Here is a 17595-nt window from a genome sequence, read left to right as displayed (position 1 = left end):
CTGCAGCTCAGCGGCCTGCTCACACTCCTTCATTTGCAGCTCAGCGGCCTGCTCACACTCCGTCATCTGCAGCTCAGCGGCCTGCTCACACTCCGTCATCTGCAGCTCAGCGGCCTGCTCACACTCCTTCATTTGCAGCTCAGCGGCCTGCTCACACTACGTCATCTGCAGCTCAGCGGCCTGCTCACACTCCGTCATCTACAGATCAGCGGCCTGCTCACACTCCGTCATCTGCAGATCAGCGGCCTGCTCACACTCCTTCATTTGCAGCTCAGCGGCCTGCTCACACTCCGTCATTTGCAGATCAGCGGCCTGCTCACACTCCGTCATCTGCAGATCAGCGGCCTGCTCACACTCCTTCATTTGCAGCTCAGCGGCCTGCTCACACTCCGTCATCTGCAGCTCAGCGGCCTGCTCACACTCCGTCATCTGCAGCTCAGCGGCCTGCTCACACTCCGTCATCTGCAGCTCAGCGGCCTGCTCACACTCCTTCATTTGCAGCTCAGCGGCCTGCTCACACTCCGTCATCTGCAGCTCAGCGGCCTGCTCACACTACGTCATCTGCAGCTCAGCGGCCTGCTCACACTCTGTCATCTGCAGCTCAGCGGCCTGCTCACACTACGTCATCTGCAGCTCAGCGGCCTGCTCACACCCCGTCATCTGCAGCTCAGGGACCTGCTCACACTCCGTCATTTGCAGCTCAGCGGCCTGCTCACACCCCGTCATCTGCAGCTCAGGGACCTGCTCACACTCCGTCATTTGCAGCTCAGCGGCCTGCTCACACCCCGTCATCTGCAGCTCAGCGGCCTGCTCACACTCCGTCATCTGCAGATCAGCGGCCTGCTCACACTCCTTCATTTGCAGCTCAGCGGCCTGCTCACACTCCGTCATCTGCAGCTCAGCGGCCTGCTCACACTCCGTCATCTGCAGCTCAGCGGCCTGCTCACACTCCTTCATTTGCAGCTCAGCGGCCTGCTCACACTCCGTCATCTGCAGCTCAGCGGCCTGCTCACACTACGTCATCTGCAGCTCAGCGGCCTGCTCACACTCTGTCATCTGCAGCTCAGCGGCCTGCTCACACTACGTCATCTGCAGCTCAGCGGCCTGCTCACACCCCGTCATCTGCAGCTCAGGGACCTGCTCACACTCCGTCATTTGCAGCTCAGCGGCCTGCTCACACCCCGTCATCTGCAGCTCAGGGACCTGCTCACACTCCGTCATTTGCAGCTCAGCGGCCTGCTCACACCCCGTCATCTGCAGCTCAGCGGCCTGCTCACACTCCGTCATCTGCAGATCAGCGGCCTGCTCACACTCCGTCATCTGCAGCTCAGCGGCCTGCTCACACTCCGTCATCTGCAGCTCAGAGACTTGTGCACACCCTGTCCTCCACAGCTTACCGGTTTCTTCACACCTGGTCTGACAGCCTCCAACACTCTGTCCTGGTCCTCGCAGTTCAGTTGTCTGATAAAGAAGAGCAGTTCCCACCAGTCGCCATGTGAGATGCAGCCAGTACTTGACAAGGTGTCCACTGGGTTCTCTGCAAGGAGACAAAGCAGCACCATGGTTTAAACCACCCAGCAGGTCACTGGAGCAGTGAGGAGGACCCTGCGGGTCACTGGAGCAGTGAGGAGGACCCTGAGGGTCACTAGAGCAGTGAGGAGGACCCTGCGGGTCACTGGAGCAGTGAGGAGGACCCTGAGGGTCACTAGAGCAGTGAGGAGGACCCTGCGGGTCACTGGAGCAGTGAGGAGGACCCTGCGGGTCACTGGAGCAGTGAGGAGGACCCTGCGGGTCACTGGAGCAGTGAGCGGGACCCTGAGGGTCACTAGAGCAGTGAGGAGGACCCAGCGGGTCACTGGAGCAGTGAGGAGGACCCTGAGGGTCACTGGAGCAGTGAGGAGGACCCAGCAGGTCACTGGAGCAGTGAGGAGGACCCAGCAGGTCACTGGAGCAGTGAGGAGGACCCTGCGGGTCACTGGAGCAGTGAGCGGGACCCTGAGGGTCACTAGAGCAGTGAGGAGGACCCTGTGGGTCACTGGAGCAGTGAGGAGGACCCTGAGGGTCACTAGAGCAGTGAGGAGGACCCAGCGGGTCACTGGAGCAGTGAGGAGGACCCTGAGGGTCACTGGAGCAGTGAGGAGGACCCAGCAGGTCACTGGAGCAGTGAGGAGGACCCAGCAGGTCACTGGAGCAGTGAGGAGGACCCAGCAGGTCACTGGAGCAGTGAGGAGGACCCTTCAGGAGTCTGTATACTGGCTACACGATGGACCAACAGCTGCAGAGCTTACAATTCTCCTCTCCACTGTGGGGACACTCCCTTGTAAAGTTTAGGTTATCATTTATGATAAGATCTCCTCTCACACTGCAGTTATATCTCACGCTTCTCCCACACTAAGGCCCCGTCTCACTAAGCGATCTCGGTAGCGAGATCGCTGCTGAGTCACAACTTTTGTGACGTAACAGCGATCTCACCAGCGAGATTGCTGTGTGTGACAGCGATCAGCGAGCGGCCCCCCTGCCGGGATCGCTGATCGCTGGAAGAAACCTCTGGACATTTCTTTGGTCGCTGGTCTCCCGCTGGCCAGCACGCATCGCTGTGTGTGACAGGCGGGAGACCAGCGATCAGGTGTAAAAAATAATAAAAAAAATAAAAAATATTGTTATTCTCACCTTCCGACGTCCCGTTCATCCATCCCGCCTCTCTCCACGCTCCGGTCCCAGTGATCCTTTGCACGAATGACCGCGAGACTTTGTTATCCCTCGAGACCGTGACATCTCGCGGTCATTCTCACAAAGGATCACTGGGACCGGAGCGTGGAGAGAGGCAGGATGGCTGAACGCGACGTCGGAAGGTGAGAATAACTATATTTTTTATTTTGATTCTATGTTTTACAGCGATGGCCAGCGATGTCGGGCGCTCGGCATCGCTGTGCTGATCGCTGGTGAAGCTGTCTGTGTGACAGCTCACCAGCGATCATATAGCGACTTACTAGCGATCCTGACACCTTGATATCGGTGTCGGGATCGCTGGTAAGTCGCTTAGTGTGACGGGGCCTTAACTGCGGCGGGATGAGATGTGGAAGTATTTGTAATGACACATAGCTTAGCTCTGCTGTATCTGCACACAAAGCTGCAGCGATCAGTGAGGAGAGGGGGAGCGTGTTCTTTTCTGCCCTGCAGGACACCTGTACCTATGATTGGTCAACCATATGCAGGGGAAGATGTGCACTCCCCCAGAGAAGAATCTATGGTAACGCCCCCTTGTCTAACCAAAAATTATAACCTAAGCTTTACAAGAGATAAATAAAAAATAAAAAGAATGATGTCAACTCTGCAGCTGCTGCTCCAACATGGAGCCAGTGTGACAGCGTAAAAGTGGTGAAGGGTTCTCTGTGTGGAGACCACCCCTGTGATAGTGGTGATGGTGGCACTCAGCTGTCCTGGGCACAGAATGGCAGTGCTGCCCAGTGTCTTCATCTGCACTCACCTACTGCTTTATTAGTGACCCCCATATTCTTCTCGCCCCTCTTCAGGACATGATGCATGTCAAGCTGCAAGGAAAGACAACACGTGACAAAATGCCCAAGTCCTCGCCTTCTCCTCCGCACACCAGGCACCCAACACCACACGTGTGGACAGTGGGTGATGGAAGAGGCCACGGATCCTCAGTGATTAGCAAAGAGCAATGCAGCGCAGACAACACCTACCTGCACAGGGGGCATCTCCCGCCCACGCTGCCACAAGGTGCCTTCATCACCCACAGGCATCTCACGAGTATCCTGGATCACGCGTACCTCCATCCCCTGCTGCAGAGTGTGACACGTGTGTGCCATGTCCTCACATGTGCCGGAAACGTGTGTCTTGGGAGTATGCGACTGCCGCTGCACACCGAATCCACGCCAACTCACAGATGGAGGTCCCTCCATCCTGTGGCCCATGACCCGCACCAGCTCGCAGATCAGGCTGCCCATCGCCATGCAGAAGTCAAACTGGCGCTGGAGGCGGTCTGTGTCCTCGCGGTCCGGCCGGTCACTGCTCAACTGGTCCAGCAATGATGTCACACACAGGTAACGCTTCACCAGTGAGAAGAGCTGCTTCCCCGGGATCTGCCGGAAAAAGACCAACCAATCACAGAACCATAACACCCCAGAACAGCCAGAGGTCCACAGAGGAGCCCCAACTGCGTTACCAACCAATCCCCCCGCAGAGGCCGCACCAAACAGCCTCTGATCACAGAGGACGGAAAACACATCAGTCTTCACCCCAGCAAGATCTACAGCCTCCCCCTGCAGGACACCCACAGTCTCCAATCCTCTCTGGAGGACACCAGCAACCTCCACTCCTATCCCCTATGGAGGACATATGAAGCCTCCCTTCCTCTCCCCTCTGGAGGACACCTGCAGCCTCCCTTCCTCTCCCCTCTGGAGGACACCAGCAGCCTCCCCTCCTCTCCCCTCTGGAGGACACCAGCAGCCTCCCTTCCTCTCCCCTCTGGAGGACACCTGCAGCCTCCCCTCCTCTCCCCTCTGAAGATCACCTGCAGCCTCCCTTTCTCTCCCCTCTGGAGGACACCTGCAGCCTCCCTTCTCCTCTCTGGAAGACACCTGCAGCCTCCCTTCCTCTCCCCTCTGGATGACACCTACAGCCTCCCTTCCTCTCCCCTCTGGATGACACCAGCAGCCTCCCCTCCTGTCCCCTTTGGAGGACATATGCAGCCTCCCTTCTTCTCCCCTCTGGAAGACACCTGCAGCTTCCCTTCCTCTCCCCTTTGGAGGACACCTGCAGCCTCCCCTCCTCTCCCCTCTGGAGGACACCAGCAGCCTCCCTTCCTCTCCCCCCTTTGGAGGACACCAGCAGCCTCCCTTCCTATCCCCTTTGGAGGACACCTGCAGCCTCCCTTCCTCTCCCCTCTGGAGGACACCTGCAGCCTCCCCTCCTGTCCCCTTTGGAGGACACCTGCAGCCTCCCTTTCTCTCCTCTCAGGATGACACCAGCAGTCTGCCCTCCTCTCCCTTCTGGAGGACATATGCAGCCTCCCTTCCTCTCCCCTCTGGAGGACACCTGCAGCCTCCCTTCCTCTCCCCTCTGCAGGACACCCGCAGCCTTCCCTCCTCTCCCCTTTGGAGGACACCTGCAGCCTCCCTTCCTCTCCTCTCTGGAGGACACCTGCAGCCTGCCCTCCTCTCCCCTCTGGAGGACACTAGCAGCCTCCCTTCCTCCCTCCTCTGGAGGACACCCGCAGCCTCCCTTCCTCTCCCCTCTGGATGACACCTACAGTCTCCCTTCTTCTCCCCTCTGGATGACACCAGCAGCCTCCCCTCCTATCCCCTTTGGAGGACATATGCAGCCTCCCTTCCTCTCTCCTCTGGAGGAAACCAGCAGCCTCCCTTCCTCTCTCCTCTGGAGGACACCGGCAGCCTCCCTTCCTCTCCCCTCTGGAGGACACCGGCAGTCTCCCTTCCTCTCCCCTCTGGAGGACACCTGCAACCTCCTTTCCCCTCTCGAGGGCACCTGCAGCCTTTCCTCCTCTCCCCTCAGGAGGACACCTGCAGCCTCCCCATCCCCTCAGGAAGACAATTGCAGCCTCCCCTCTCGAAGGCACCTGCAGCCTCTCCTCCTCTGGAGGATACCAGCAGCCTCCCCTCATCTCCCCTCTGGAGGACACCAGCAGCCTCACCTCCTCTCCTCTCTGGAGGACAACAGCAGCCTCCCTTCCTCTCCCTTATAGAGGACACCAGCAGCCTCCCTTCCTCTCTCCCCTTTGGAGGACACCAGCAGCCTCCCTTCCTCTCCCCTCTGGAGGACACCAGCAGCCTCCCTTCCTCTCTCCTCTGGAGGACACCTGCAGCCTCCCTTTCTCTCCTCTCTGGATGACACCTGCAGCCTCCCCTCCTCTCCCCTCTGAAGGACACCTGCAGCCTGCCCTCCTCTCCCCTCTGGAGGACACTAGCAGCCTCCCTTCCTCCCTCCTCTGGAGAGCGCCCGCAGCCTCCCTTATTCTCGCCTCTGGAGATCACCTGCAGCCTGCCCTCCTCTCCCCTCTGGAGGACACCTGCAGCCTCCCCTCCTCTCCACTCTGGAGGACACCTGCAGTCTACTCTCTGGAGGACACCCGCAGCCTCCCTTTCTCTCCCCTCTGGAGGACACCAGAAGCCTCCCTTCATCTCCCCTCTGGAGGACACCTGCAGCCTCCCTTTCCTCTCTGGATGACACCTGCAGCCTCCCTTCCTCTCTCCTTTGGAGGACTCCTGCAGCCTCTCCTCCTCTCCCCTCTGGAGGACACCTGCAGCCTCCCCTCCTCTCCCCTCTGGAGGACACCTGCAGCCTCCCCTCCTCTCCCCTCTGGAGGACACCTGCAGCCTGCCCTTCTCTCCCCTCTGGAGGACACTTGCAGCCTGCCCTTCTCTCTCCTCTGGAGGACTCCTGCAGCCTCTCCTCCTCTCCCCTCTGGAGGACACCTGCAGCCTGCCCTTCTCTCCCCTCTGGAGGACACTAGCAGCCTCCCTTCCTCCCTCCTCTGGAGAACGCCCGCAGCCTCCCTTCTTCTCCCCTCTGGAGGACACCTGCAGCCTCCCTTCCTCTCCCCTCTGGAGGACACCTGCAGCCTCCTCTCTGGAGGACACCCGCAGCCTCCCTTTCTCTCCCCTCTGGAGGACCAGAAGCCTCCCTTCCTCTCCCCTCTGGAGGACACCTGAAGCCTCCCTTCCTCTCCCCTCTGGAGGACACCTGCAGCCTCCCCTCCTGTCCACTCTGGAGGACACCCGCAGCCTCTCCTCCTCTCCCCTCAGGAGGACACCTGCAGTCTCCCTTCCTCTCCTTTCTGTATGACACCTACAGCCTCCCTTCCTCTCCCCTCTAGATGACACCAGCAGCCTCCCTTCCTCTCTCCTCTGGAGGACACCAGCAGCCTCCCCTCCTATCCCCTTTCGAGGACATATGCAGCCTCCCTTCCTCTCCCCTCTGGAGGACACCTGCAGCCTCTCTCCCTCTCCCTTCTGGAGGACAGCGACAGCCTCCCTTCCTCTCCCCTCTGGAGGACACCAGCAGCCTCCCTTTCTATCCTCTCTGGAGGACACCTGCAGCCTCCCCTCCTCTCCCCTCTGGAGGACACTAGCAGCCTCCCATCCTCCCTCCTCTGGAGAACGCCCGCAGCCTCCCTTCCTCTCCCCTCTGGAGGACACCTGCAGCCTCCCCTCCTTTCCCCTCTCGAGGGCACCTGCAGCCTTTCCTCCTCTCCCCTCAGGAGGACACCTGCAGCCTCCCCATCCCCTCAGGAAGACAATTGCAGCCTCCACTCTCGAAGGCACCTGCAGCCTCTCCTCCTCTTGAGGACACCAGCAGCCTCCCCTCATCTCCCCTCTGGAGGACACCAGCAGCCTCACCTCCTCTCCTCTCTGGAGGACAACAGCAGCCTCCCTTCCTCTCCCTTCTAGAGGACACCAGCAGCCTCCCTTCCTCTCTCCCCTTTCGAGGACACCAGCAGCCTCCCTTCCTCTCCCCTCTGGAGGACACCAGCAGCCTCCCTTCCTCTCTCCTCTGGAGGACACCTGCAGCCTCCCTTTCTCTCCTCTCTGGATGACACCTGCAGCCTCCCCTCCTCTCCCCTCTGGAGGACACCTGCAGCCTGCCCTCCTCTCCCCTCTGGAGGACACTAGCAGCCTCCCTTCCTCTCTCCTCTGGAGAACGCCCGCAGCCTCCCTTATTCTCGCCTCTGGAGGACACCTGCAGCCTGCCCTCCTCTCCCCTCTGGAGTACACCTACAGCCTCCCTTCCTCTCCCCTCTGGAGGACACCTCCAGCCTCCCCTCCTCTCCACTCTGGAGGACACCTGCAGCCTCCTCTCTGGAGGACACCCGCAGCCTCCCTTTCTCTCCCCTCTGGAGGACACCTGCAGCCTCCCTTCCTCTCTCCTCTGGAGGACACCTGCAGCCTCCCCTCCTCTCCCCTCTGGAAGACACCTGCAGCCTGCCCTTCTCTCCCCTCTGGAGGACACCTGCAGCCTGCCCTTCTCTCTCCTCTGGAGGACTCCTGCAGCCTCTCCTCCTCTCCCCTCTGGAGGACACCTGCAGCCTCCCCTCCTCTCCCCTCTGGAGAACACATGCAGCCTGCCCTTCTCTCCCCTCTAGAGGACACTAGCAGCCTCCCTTCCTCCCTCCTCTGGAGAACGCCCGCAGCCTCCCTTCTTCTCCCCTTTGGAGGACACCTGCAGCCTGCCCTCCTCTCCCCTCTGGAGTACACCTACAGCCTCCCTTCCTCTCCCCTCTGGAGGACACCTCCAGCCTCCCTTCCTCTCCCCTCTGGAGGACACCTGCAGCCTCCTCTCTGGAGGACACCCGCAGCCTCCCTTTCTCTCCCCTCTGGAGGACACCAGAAGCCTCCCTTCCTCTCCCCTCTGGAGGACACCTGAAGCCTCCCTTCCTCTCCCCTCTGGAGGACACCTGCAGCCTCCCCTCCTGTCCACTCTGGAGGACACCCGCAGCCTCTCCTCCTCTCCCCTCAGGAGGACACCTGCAGTCTCCCTTCCTCTCCTTTCTGTATGACACCTACAGCCTCCCTTCCTCTCCCCTCTAGATGACACCAGCAGCCTCCCTTCCTCTCTCCTCTGGAGGACACCAGCAGCCTCCCCTCCTATCCCCTTTCGAGGACATATGCAGCCTCCCTTCCTCTCCCCTCTGGAGGACACCTGCAGCCTCTCTCCCTCTCCCTTCTGGAGGACAGCGACAGCCTCCCTTCCTCTCCCCTCTGGAGGACACCAGCAGCCTCCCTTTCTATCCTCTCTGGAGGACACCTGCAGCCTCCCCTCCTCTCCCCTCTGGAGGACACTAGCAGCCTCCCATCCTCCCTCCTCTGGAGAACGCCCGCAGCCTCCCTTCCTCTCCCCTCTGGAGGACACCTGCAGCCTCCCCTCCTTTCCCCTCTCGAGGGCACCTGCAGCCTTTCCTCCTCTCCCCTCAGGAGGACACCTGCAGCCTCCCCATCCCCTCAGGAAGACAATTGCAGCCTCCACTCTCGAAGGCACCTGCAGCCTCTCCTCCTCTTGAGGACACCAGCAGCCTCCCCTCATCTCCCCTCTGGAGGACACCAGCAGCCTCACCTCCTCTCCTCTCTGGAGGACAACAGCAGCCTCCCTTCCTCTCCCTTCTAGAGGACACCAGCAGCCTCCCTTCCTCTCTCCCCTTTCGAGGACACCAGCAGCCTCCCTTCCTCTCCCCTCTGGAGGACACCAGCAGCCTCCCTTCCTCTCTCCTCTGGAGGACACCTGCAGCCTCCCTTTCTCTCCTCTCTGGATGACACCTGCAGCCTCCCCTCCTCTCCCCTCTGGAGGACACCTGCAGCCTGCCCTCCTCTCCCCTCTGGAGGACACTAGCAGCCTCCCTTCCTCTCTCCTCTGGAGAACGCCCGCAGCCTCCCTTATTCTCGCCTCTGGAGGACACCTGCAGCCTGCCCTCCTCTCCCCTCTGGAGTACACCTACAGCCTCCCTTCCTCTCCCCTCTGGAGGACACCTCCAGCCTCCCCTCCTCTCCACTCTGGAGGACACCTGCAGCCTCCTCTCTGGAGGACACCCGCAGCCTCCCTTTCTCTCCCCTCTGGAGGACACCTGCAGCCTCCCTTCCTCTCTCCTCTGGAGGACACCTGCAGCCTCCCCTCCTCTCCCCTCTGGAAGACACCTGCAGCCTGCCCTTCTCTCCCCTCTGGAGGACACCTGCAGCCTGCCCTTCTCTCTCCTCTGGAGGACTCCTGCAGCCTCTCCTCCTCTCCCCTCTGGAGGACACCTGCAGCCTCCCCTCCTCTCCCCTCTGGAGAACACATGCAGCCTGCCCTTCTCTCCCCTCTAGAGGACACTAGCAGCCTCCCTTCCTCCCTCCTCTGGAGAACGCCCGCAGCCTCCCTTCTTCTCCCCTTTGGAGGACACCTGCAGCCTGCCCTCCTCTCCCCTCTGGAGGACACCTACAGCCTCCCTTCCTCTCCCCTCTGGAGGACACCTGCAGCCTCCTCTCTGGAGGACACCCGCAGCCTCCCTTTCTCTCCCCTCTGGAGGACACCCGAAGCCTCCCTTCCTCTCCCCTCTGGAGGACACCTGAAGCCTCCCTTCCTCTCCCCTCTGGAGGACACCTGCAGCCTCCCCTCCTGTCCACTCTGGAGGACACCCGCAGTCTCTCCTCCTCTCCCCTCAGGAGGACACCTGCAGTCTCCCTTCCTCTCCTTTCTGGATGACGCCTACAGCCTCCCTTCCTCTCCCCTCTAGATGACACCAGCAGCCTCCCTTTCTCTCTCCTCTGGAGGACACCAGCAGCCTCCCCTCCTATCCCCTTTCGAGGACATATGCAGCCTCCCTTCCTCTCCCCTCTGGAGGACACCTGTAGCCTCTCTCCCTCTCCCATCTGGAGGACAGCGACAGCTTCCCTTCCTCTCTCCCCTTTGGAGGACACCAGCAGCCTCCCTTCCTCTCCCCTCTGGAGGACACCAGCAGCCTCCCTTCCTCTCTCCTCTGGAGGACACCTGCAGCCTCCCTTCCTCTCTCCTCTGGAGGACACCTGCAGCCTCCCTTTCTCTCCTCTCTCGATGACACCTGCAGCCTCCCCTCCTCTCCCCTCTGGAGGACACCTGCAGCCTGCCCTCCTCTCCCCTCTGGAGGACACTAGCAGCCTCCCTTCCTCCCTCCTCTGGAGAACGCCCGCAGCCTCCCTTATTCTCGCCTCTGGAGGACACCTGCAGCCTGCCCTCCTCTCCCCTCTGGAGTACACCTACAGCCTCCCTTCCTCTCCCCTCTGGAGGACACCTGCAGCCTTCCCTCCTCTCCACTCTGGAGGACACCTGCAGCCTCCTCTCTGGAGGACACCCGCAGCCTCCCTTTCTCTCCCCTCTGGAGGACACGAGAAGCCTCCCTTCCTCTCCCCTCTGGAGGACACCTGCAGCCTCCCTTTCCTCTCTGGATGACACCTGCAGCCTCCCTTCCTCTCTCCTCTGGAGGACTCCTGCAGTCTCTCCTCCTCTCCCCTCTGGAGGACACCTGCAGCCTCCCCTCCTCTCCCCTCTGGAGGACACCTGCAGCCTGCCCTTCTCTCCCCTCTGGAGGACACCTGCAGCCTGCCCTTCTCTCTCCTCTGGAGGACTCCTGCAGCCTCTCCTCCTGTCCCCTCTGGAGGACACCTGCAGCCTCCCCTCCTCTCCCCTCTGGAGGACACCTGCAGCCTGCCCTTCTCTTCCCTCTGGACAACACTAGCAGCCTCCCTTCCTCCCTCCTCTGGAGAACGCCCGCAGCCTCCCTTCTTCTCCCCTTTGGAGGACACCTGCAGCCTGCCCTCCTCTCCCCTCTGGAGGACACCTACAGCCTCCCTTCCTCTCCCCTCTGGAGGACACCTGCAGCCTCCTCTCTGGAGGACACCCGCAGCCTCCCTTTCTCTCCCCTCTGGAGGACACCCGAAGCCTCCCTTCCTCTCCCCTCTGGAGGACACCTGAAGCCTCCCTTCCTCTCCCCTCTGGAGAACACCTGCAGCCTCCCCTCCTGTCCACTCTGGAGGACACCCGCAGCCTCTCCTCCTCTCCCCTCAGGAGGACACCTGCAGTCTCCCTTCCTCTCCTTTCTGGATGACACCTACAGCCTCCCTTCCTCTCCCCTCTAGATGACACCAGCAGCCTCCCTTCCTCTCTCCTCTGGAGGACACCAGCAGCCTCCCCTCCTATCCCCTTTCGAGGACATATGCAGCCTCCCTTCCTCTCCCCTCTGGAGGACACCTGCAGCCTCTCTCCCTTCTGGAGGACAGCGACAGCCTCCCTTCCTCTCCCCTCTGGAGGACACCGGCAGCCTACCTTCCTCTCCCCTCTGGAGGACACCGGCAGCCTCCCTTCCTCTCCCCTCTGGAGGACACCAGCAGCCTCCCTTCCTCTCCCCTCTGGAGGACACCGGCAGCCTGCCCTCTGGAGGTGAAGATACAGGTTGCAGTTGGATGGGGCAGATCGGCTCTCTAGGCTTTGAGCACCTGTTGTGGGGTCATGTTATGGTGTGTATGCTATGTGGATATCATTTTGTGTATATTTCTATTTCACTGATTTTCATAGTGTTTTTCTCATTGCCTTGTATGTCTGCAGCCTGACTGTATATGTCTTTTGATGACCCCCTGTAGTGTCTTAATCTCCCAGGCACCTTTGTCAGGCCTGGGAGGCCGGAAAACCACCCCAACCCGTCTGACTACTCCTGGACATAGGGAGGGGGATGGAAAGGACAGGAGGGGAAAGTCAGTTGCTGTGTGGAGAGCATTGTGTGAACACAGCACGTCAGAAAGAAAAGGAAGCGTATGGACTTTTTATCCTCTGGCTGCTGGATTTTTGGACTCTCATCTCCCTGGACATTTTATCCTGTTACTGAACTGCATACGTGTTCTGAACTATTGTATCCTCAGTGTGGTGGCTTGTTTTTGGACCTTCTAGTTTTGCCTATAATAAAGGTCTTGGGATTGCTCACACGTCCCTCGCGCTGTTGATTGTGTGATATCAGATAAGGACCCCGTGACAACTGGTGGCAGCAGTGGGATCAACAGAGTGTAACCCAATGGAGAACCACCCACAGAGTGAGTACAGAAAATGGACTGTATCCAGTTTACAGGAGAGAGCCAGAGACCTGGGCCTGAACTACCAGGGACTGACTAAAGAGGCCTTAATCGATCTACTGGTGGGCGCTAGCCCGGCCACCTCCTCCCAGATGTCTGAAGGATGAGCACTGGAGACAGGGATCCCCATCCAAAAAAGCCAGTGGTTGGTGTGGTACGAAGAAGAGATGGCGGTTCTGGGCCCACGCGTCTCTCAGGAGTACAAGGAGGAGGCTGACCGCCGGGCACAGCGGAGACAGGAAGCAATGGAGCTTGAAAAAGGAAGTAACGCAATGTGGAGTGTAACCCCAACAATCCGGGAGCCTGTACGGATCACCCGGACAGAGTTTAAGGGATTTGATGAGTCTTCCAGAGATGTGGAGGGGTTCTTCAAGGACTTTGAGCAGCAGTGTGCAGTAATGGAGGTGCCCCACTCTGGCTGGATGCGTTTGTTAGTGGGACTCGTGAACGGTAGTATGGCGGAGGCTTACCGAACCATTGACGCACCGCGGAATCGGGATTATAACATTGTAAAGCGGACTATCCTGGATTACCATGCTATCACCCCAGACTCATATAGGGCCAAGTTCCGAGACCTCCCATGCACCACGGGGGGGATCATTTAGGATGTATGCACATAAGATGTCCCAGGCATGTCGGAGATGGCTGGAAGCAGAAAACGCCTTTACTGTGGAAGATGTTATACAGGCGTTCCTTATAGAACAATTTCTTGCCAAGTGCCCCGCAGAGGTACAGGAATGGGTCCGGGAGCGCACGCCGTGTACTGTGGATAGAGCTGCAGCCCTGGCCGATGAAGCCCTTACTATCCAGCCGCAATGGAGGAGGCTTCTGGACAATGAACCACGACCTGCTCCCGCCTAACATCCCCCTTCGATTATATCTGCCCTTCCACCTAGTCGCAAGCCGATGACAATCACACCTCACAATCCTAGGCCCCAACAGTTCCGACCACGACCTGGGGGTATCACAGAGAGGAGGTGTTATGGGTGTGGGCAACCTGGACATTTGCAGTCTGGCTGTCCCTCAAGGATTCGGAGGGAGCCACACGCAGCCCCACCTCGTCCAGTGCATCTTGTGCACTCCATCCCGCCTGAGAAAGAGCTACCACCATCCCCACCAGAGTGGACCACCGACCACGGCACCATAGATACTCCTCCTGGAGTGTACGGACTCCGGCCTCCGTCCTTTAGCTACCCAGAGCAACGGCAATGCCACCTGCAGGATGTCTTAATTGATGGATACAAAGTGTCAGGATTTAGAGACACGGGGGCATTCCTGAGTATCGCTGACACCCGTGTGGTTCGACCCGAGGCAATTTACCAGGGTCCGGGAATTCCCATTGTCCTGGCGGGGGGTGCCCGCAAATATATACAGCGAGCTTTTGTGCGTTTGGATTATGGTTGTGGAGAAAAACTGTGTTGGATTGGAGTTATGGGAGGACTTCCTGCAGATATCCTCCTTGGTAACGACATTGGGGAGTTACAGTGCCAATCTGTGGGAGGAGTCACCCGACAACAGGACCTTCAAGCACTACGTCATCCGGACCTCACCGGGGAGCAACCACCACGAACCGCATCAGAGTCGGTAAGCAATAAGTTCGCTGCTACTACATTGGGAGAGTCTTGGGACAGAGAGGAGTTTTGGAGAGAAATAGAGGGTGACACAACCTTAGCAGCCCTTAGGCGAAAGGCAGAAACTGGGCACATGGGAGATAATGGTGATGGCTTCACTCGAGAAAACGGATTGTATTATCGTGTAACAAAGGTCAGTGACCAGGGCAACCCTGACGCAACGACCAGGCAACTCATTGTCCCTCAGAAGTACAGGGCACAGCTATTCCAACTGGCCCATGACATCCCCTTGGCTGGGCATCAAGGGAGAAAAAGGACTGAAAAGAGACTCACCCAAAGTTTTTACTGGCCGGGCGTCTCGCAGTCGGTAGCCCATTATTGCTGCACCTGCAATGTGTAAAACAGCTAACAGAAAAAAATTCAAAAAAACTCATACCACAAGATACGACCTTCCCAAAACCCTGTCTGATGACAAATGCACATATAGCAGGATGCAGCAGGCCTCCACTAATAAAGGCAAGGGGCAGCTCAGGTGCAAACTACTGATAAAAACAACCACCCCACACCTACCAAACAATGGAGGGGTTGGCTGCCTAGTAGAAAAAATGCACATAGATAAGGCTTGCATAGGACAACAGTCACACATGTAAGTGTGATGCAAAGTGTCTGGCTTGCAACCTATTAGTGAGGCCCATAGTATTCTCAGGCTGGCTGCTCCAGCACTATAATATGCAACACACAGTGAGAGGTGCCCCAATAGACCAAGCCAACAAAAAGAGGCACGGCTGAATCCTGCAAAAAATGATATAAGTGCAAAAAATTAATGCATACAATGAGTACATTAAATGAGGTATTGGTTAATATTTTGGCCAAAATAGATAGAGCCTGCAAGCCATGTCAAGGCTCCTCATAATTTGCAGGTCCCTAACACTAATATCAAAACAGCTAACATACAAAAAAAATTCAAAAAACTCATACCACAAGATATGGCCCTCCCAAAACCCTGTCTGATGACAAATGCACATATAGCAGTGTTACGAGTTACAGAACCACTCAGCACCCAGAATATGTTGTGCTGAGAGAATATGTATGTATAATAGCTTCTATGTGAGATGCATGTCCCTAATGCATTAGCCCACATGCTGCGCCCCTGGGCAGAGGGGACACGATATTCTCCTTTTGTCCGGCCTCCCCCCACCTTTGTAATTCCCACAGTAAACATCGGCAGGCTCCGGCCACCTGCGGCTTTTGTAATGCATGTCTGGCCTGCTGCTTTTCTATTGGCCTGCCCTCTGTATCTGTGTGATATATTCTGTGTCCTGTGATTAAAGGGTTGTCAGACTGGAAATACGTGGAGAAGCAGTAATCTTTGATATGCGCCCATGTAACCTAGGACTTCCAGCCAGTGTCATTCATTCAGACTCCAGCCAACGCAGAGCGGACCTCCGAAAACACGGGGTGGTACTGAAAGAGGTACCCCAGCTTGGTAGACCCCGTTACACTGGTGGCAGACAGCGGGATTTGATACCCCTTCTACAGGAGGAAAGGAATGAATGGAAAATAACTACCAGAAGTTAAAGAGGACTACATTAAAAGATCTGGTGGAAACCCGAGGGTTGATCGCCAGCAACAAAACAAAAGCGGATTTGATAGCAGCCATCATGGAACACAACAGTGCAGCGCCCCCCAATGTGAACGTGGAGGAGACCGAATTCCAGAGGGAGGTAAGGAACAGACTGGCGTTCTATGGCCCAAACCCTGCGGTAGAGATCATACGAGAGGTGATGGCTGATGCGCGTACTGATCTGAAGAAAAAGATGGCCGAGCGGACCAGGATAGAGGTAGCCAAGATGGAGATGGCAGAGCGGACCAAAGTGGAGCTGGCCAAGATGGAGATGGCAGAGCGGAGAGAGGAGAGTCAGCGAGCAGGGGAAGCTCTGGCCTTCGACCAGGTACCTTCAACAGTAAGCCACAAAAAGATCCAGTATAATGCCTTCCGAGAGTTGGGGGAGGCAGAAGAAGACATTGATGGCTTTCTGCAGGACTTTGAGCGGCAGTGTGCCCTTCATCAAGTGAAGCCGGAGGAACGGGTTCAGATTCTGGCCAGCAAGCTGACAGGCCGGGCAGCGGACGCCTATCGCACGGTACCTGATGAGGACTGTATGGACTATGAGCAGATCAAAGAAGTGATCTTGGCCCGGTATGCGCTGACACCAGAGGCCTACCGCCAAAAGTTCCACAGACTTATAAAAAGCGTAACCGATACCCACGCTGAATGGGCCTGTAAATTACGTGGGTCACTGCTACAGTGGGTACAAGGGAACCAAGCAACCACTAAGGAGGACGTCCTCCAGCTCTTCCTGTTAGAACGATTCTTTAATGGACTAAACCCCGAGACACAGGAATGGCTTCGGGACAGGCGGCCAACGACTCTTGAGGAAGCCGCTCGTCTGGCCGATGAACATCATGATGCCAGGAGGCCGCAGTTGTCCAGATCAAAAGGTGGTCACTAGGGGCCCGCCCATGGACCTGGAGGGACCCAAACCACCGAAGATTGTAGGGGGACCAGCTAGAAACCCGGCCTACCACAGTCCCCCTGGGGCGCGATGCCACACCTGTCAGCTGGGCCACCTGCAAAGACAATGTCCCAACCGGACTCAGCATACCCAGTGGCCAAAGGCTGGAACAGCTACCTTCAGCCGGGCTGCTGTACACTGCTACCAAGACGAAGCTGACCCGGCATTGGGGGCTACGACTAACCAAGGGGTGGAAGAGATGGAGGAAGTGCTGCATGAAGTAGACCCCGTGCAGGCAGCCCGGGCAGATAATCGACAACAGCATCGACAGGTTGTGTGGGTTAATGGGAAACGTATGCAGGGACTAAGAGATTCCGGGGCAACTTTGACCTTTGTGAAGCCTCATCTCGTCCGGGACCAAGAGAAGACGGACCGGACAGTGGCAGTCAGTGTAGCAGGGGAAGCTATACATCGACTACCCACTGCCAGGATTCACCTGAACTGGGGAGTCGGGGATGGCCTTGTTGAGGTCAGCTTGATGGAGGATTTGCCTGCAGATGTCTTGCTGGGAAATGACTTGGGGCCCATGTTGTCTGCATTCTCAGTGGCCCCTCTGGCTGAGACCTATCCTGTGACCACCCGGAAACAAGCTCGAGCTGCGGAGGCGGAATCACACTCAGAGGAGGCCCAGGTAAGACATCCCAGCCCTGCACGTATTCCCATAGCCAGACACATTTCTTGGGCCACCCCAGAAGAATTTAAGAGGGATCCTTCATTAGAGGGATATCGTGGGAAGGCACAGGAGGGGAGAGGAGTACTGGAAGGGGAACAGTTTGTATGGAAGCAGGGACTCCTCTACCGGATCACAGAGCAGCACCACACAGGGACGAGCCCCACTAT

The 17595-nt window shown here is 58.1% G+C and overlaps 1 protein-coding gene across 3 annotated transcripts in view; it reads right to left on the bottom strand.

Annotated features, from left to right (window-relative positions):
• The window catches only part of CUL7 (cullin 7), a 121821-nt gene that overhangs the window by 80328 nt on the left and 23898 nt on the right, over nucleotides 1-17595 (bottom strand). For 2 of the 3 annotated variants that reach the window (XM_073558974.1, XM_073558973.1), the window contains exons 4-6: nucleotides 3708-4106; nucleotides 3488-3551; nucleotides 1398-1537 (exon numbers count right to left, since the gene is read on the bottom strand). The exons of the other annotated variant lie outside the window; for it this stretch is intronic. In XM_073558974.1, coding sequence (XP_073415075.1) covers nucleotides 1398-1537; nucleotides 3488-3551; nucleotides 3708-4106 — 603 coding nt within the window. The remainder of the gene's footprint in view (nucleotides 1-1397; nucleotides 1538-3487; nucleotides 3552-3707; nucleotides 4107-17595) is intronic. 3 annotated transcript variants of the gene reach the window in all.

This window comes from Dendrobates tinctorius, unplaced genomic scaffold (genome assembly GCF_039654945.1).
Source record: "Dendrobates tinctorius isolate UK_male_01 unplaced genomic scaffold, ASM3965494v1 ptg000264l, whole genome shotgun sequence".
NCBI classification, from domain to species: domain Eukaryota; kingdom Metazoa; phylum Chordata; class Amphibia; order Anura; family Dendrobatidae; genus Dendrobates; species Dendrobates tinctorius.
This window is presented reverse-complemented; position numbering and strand designations above follow the sequence as displayed.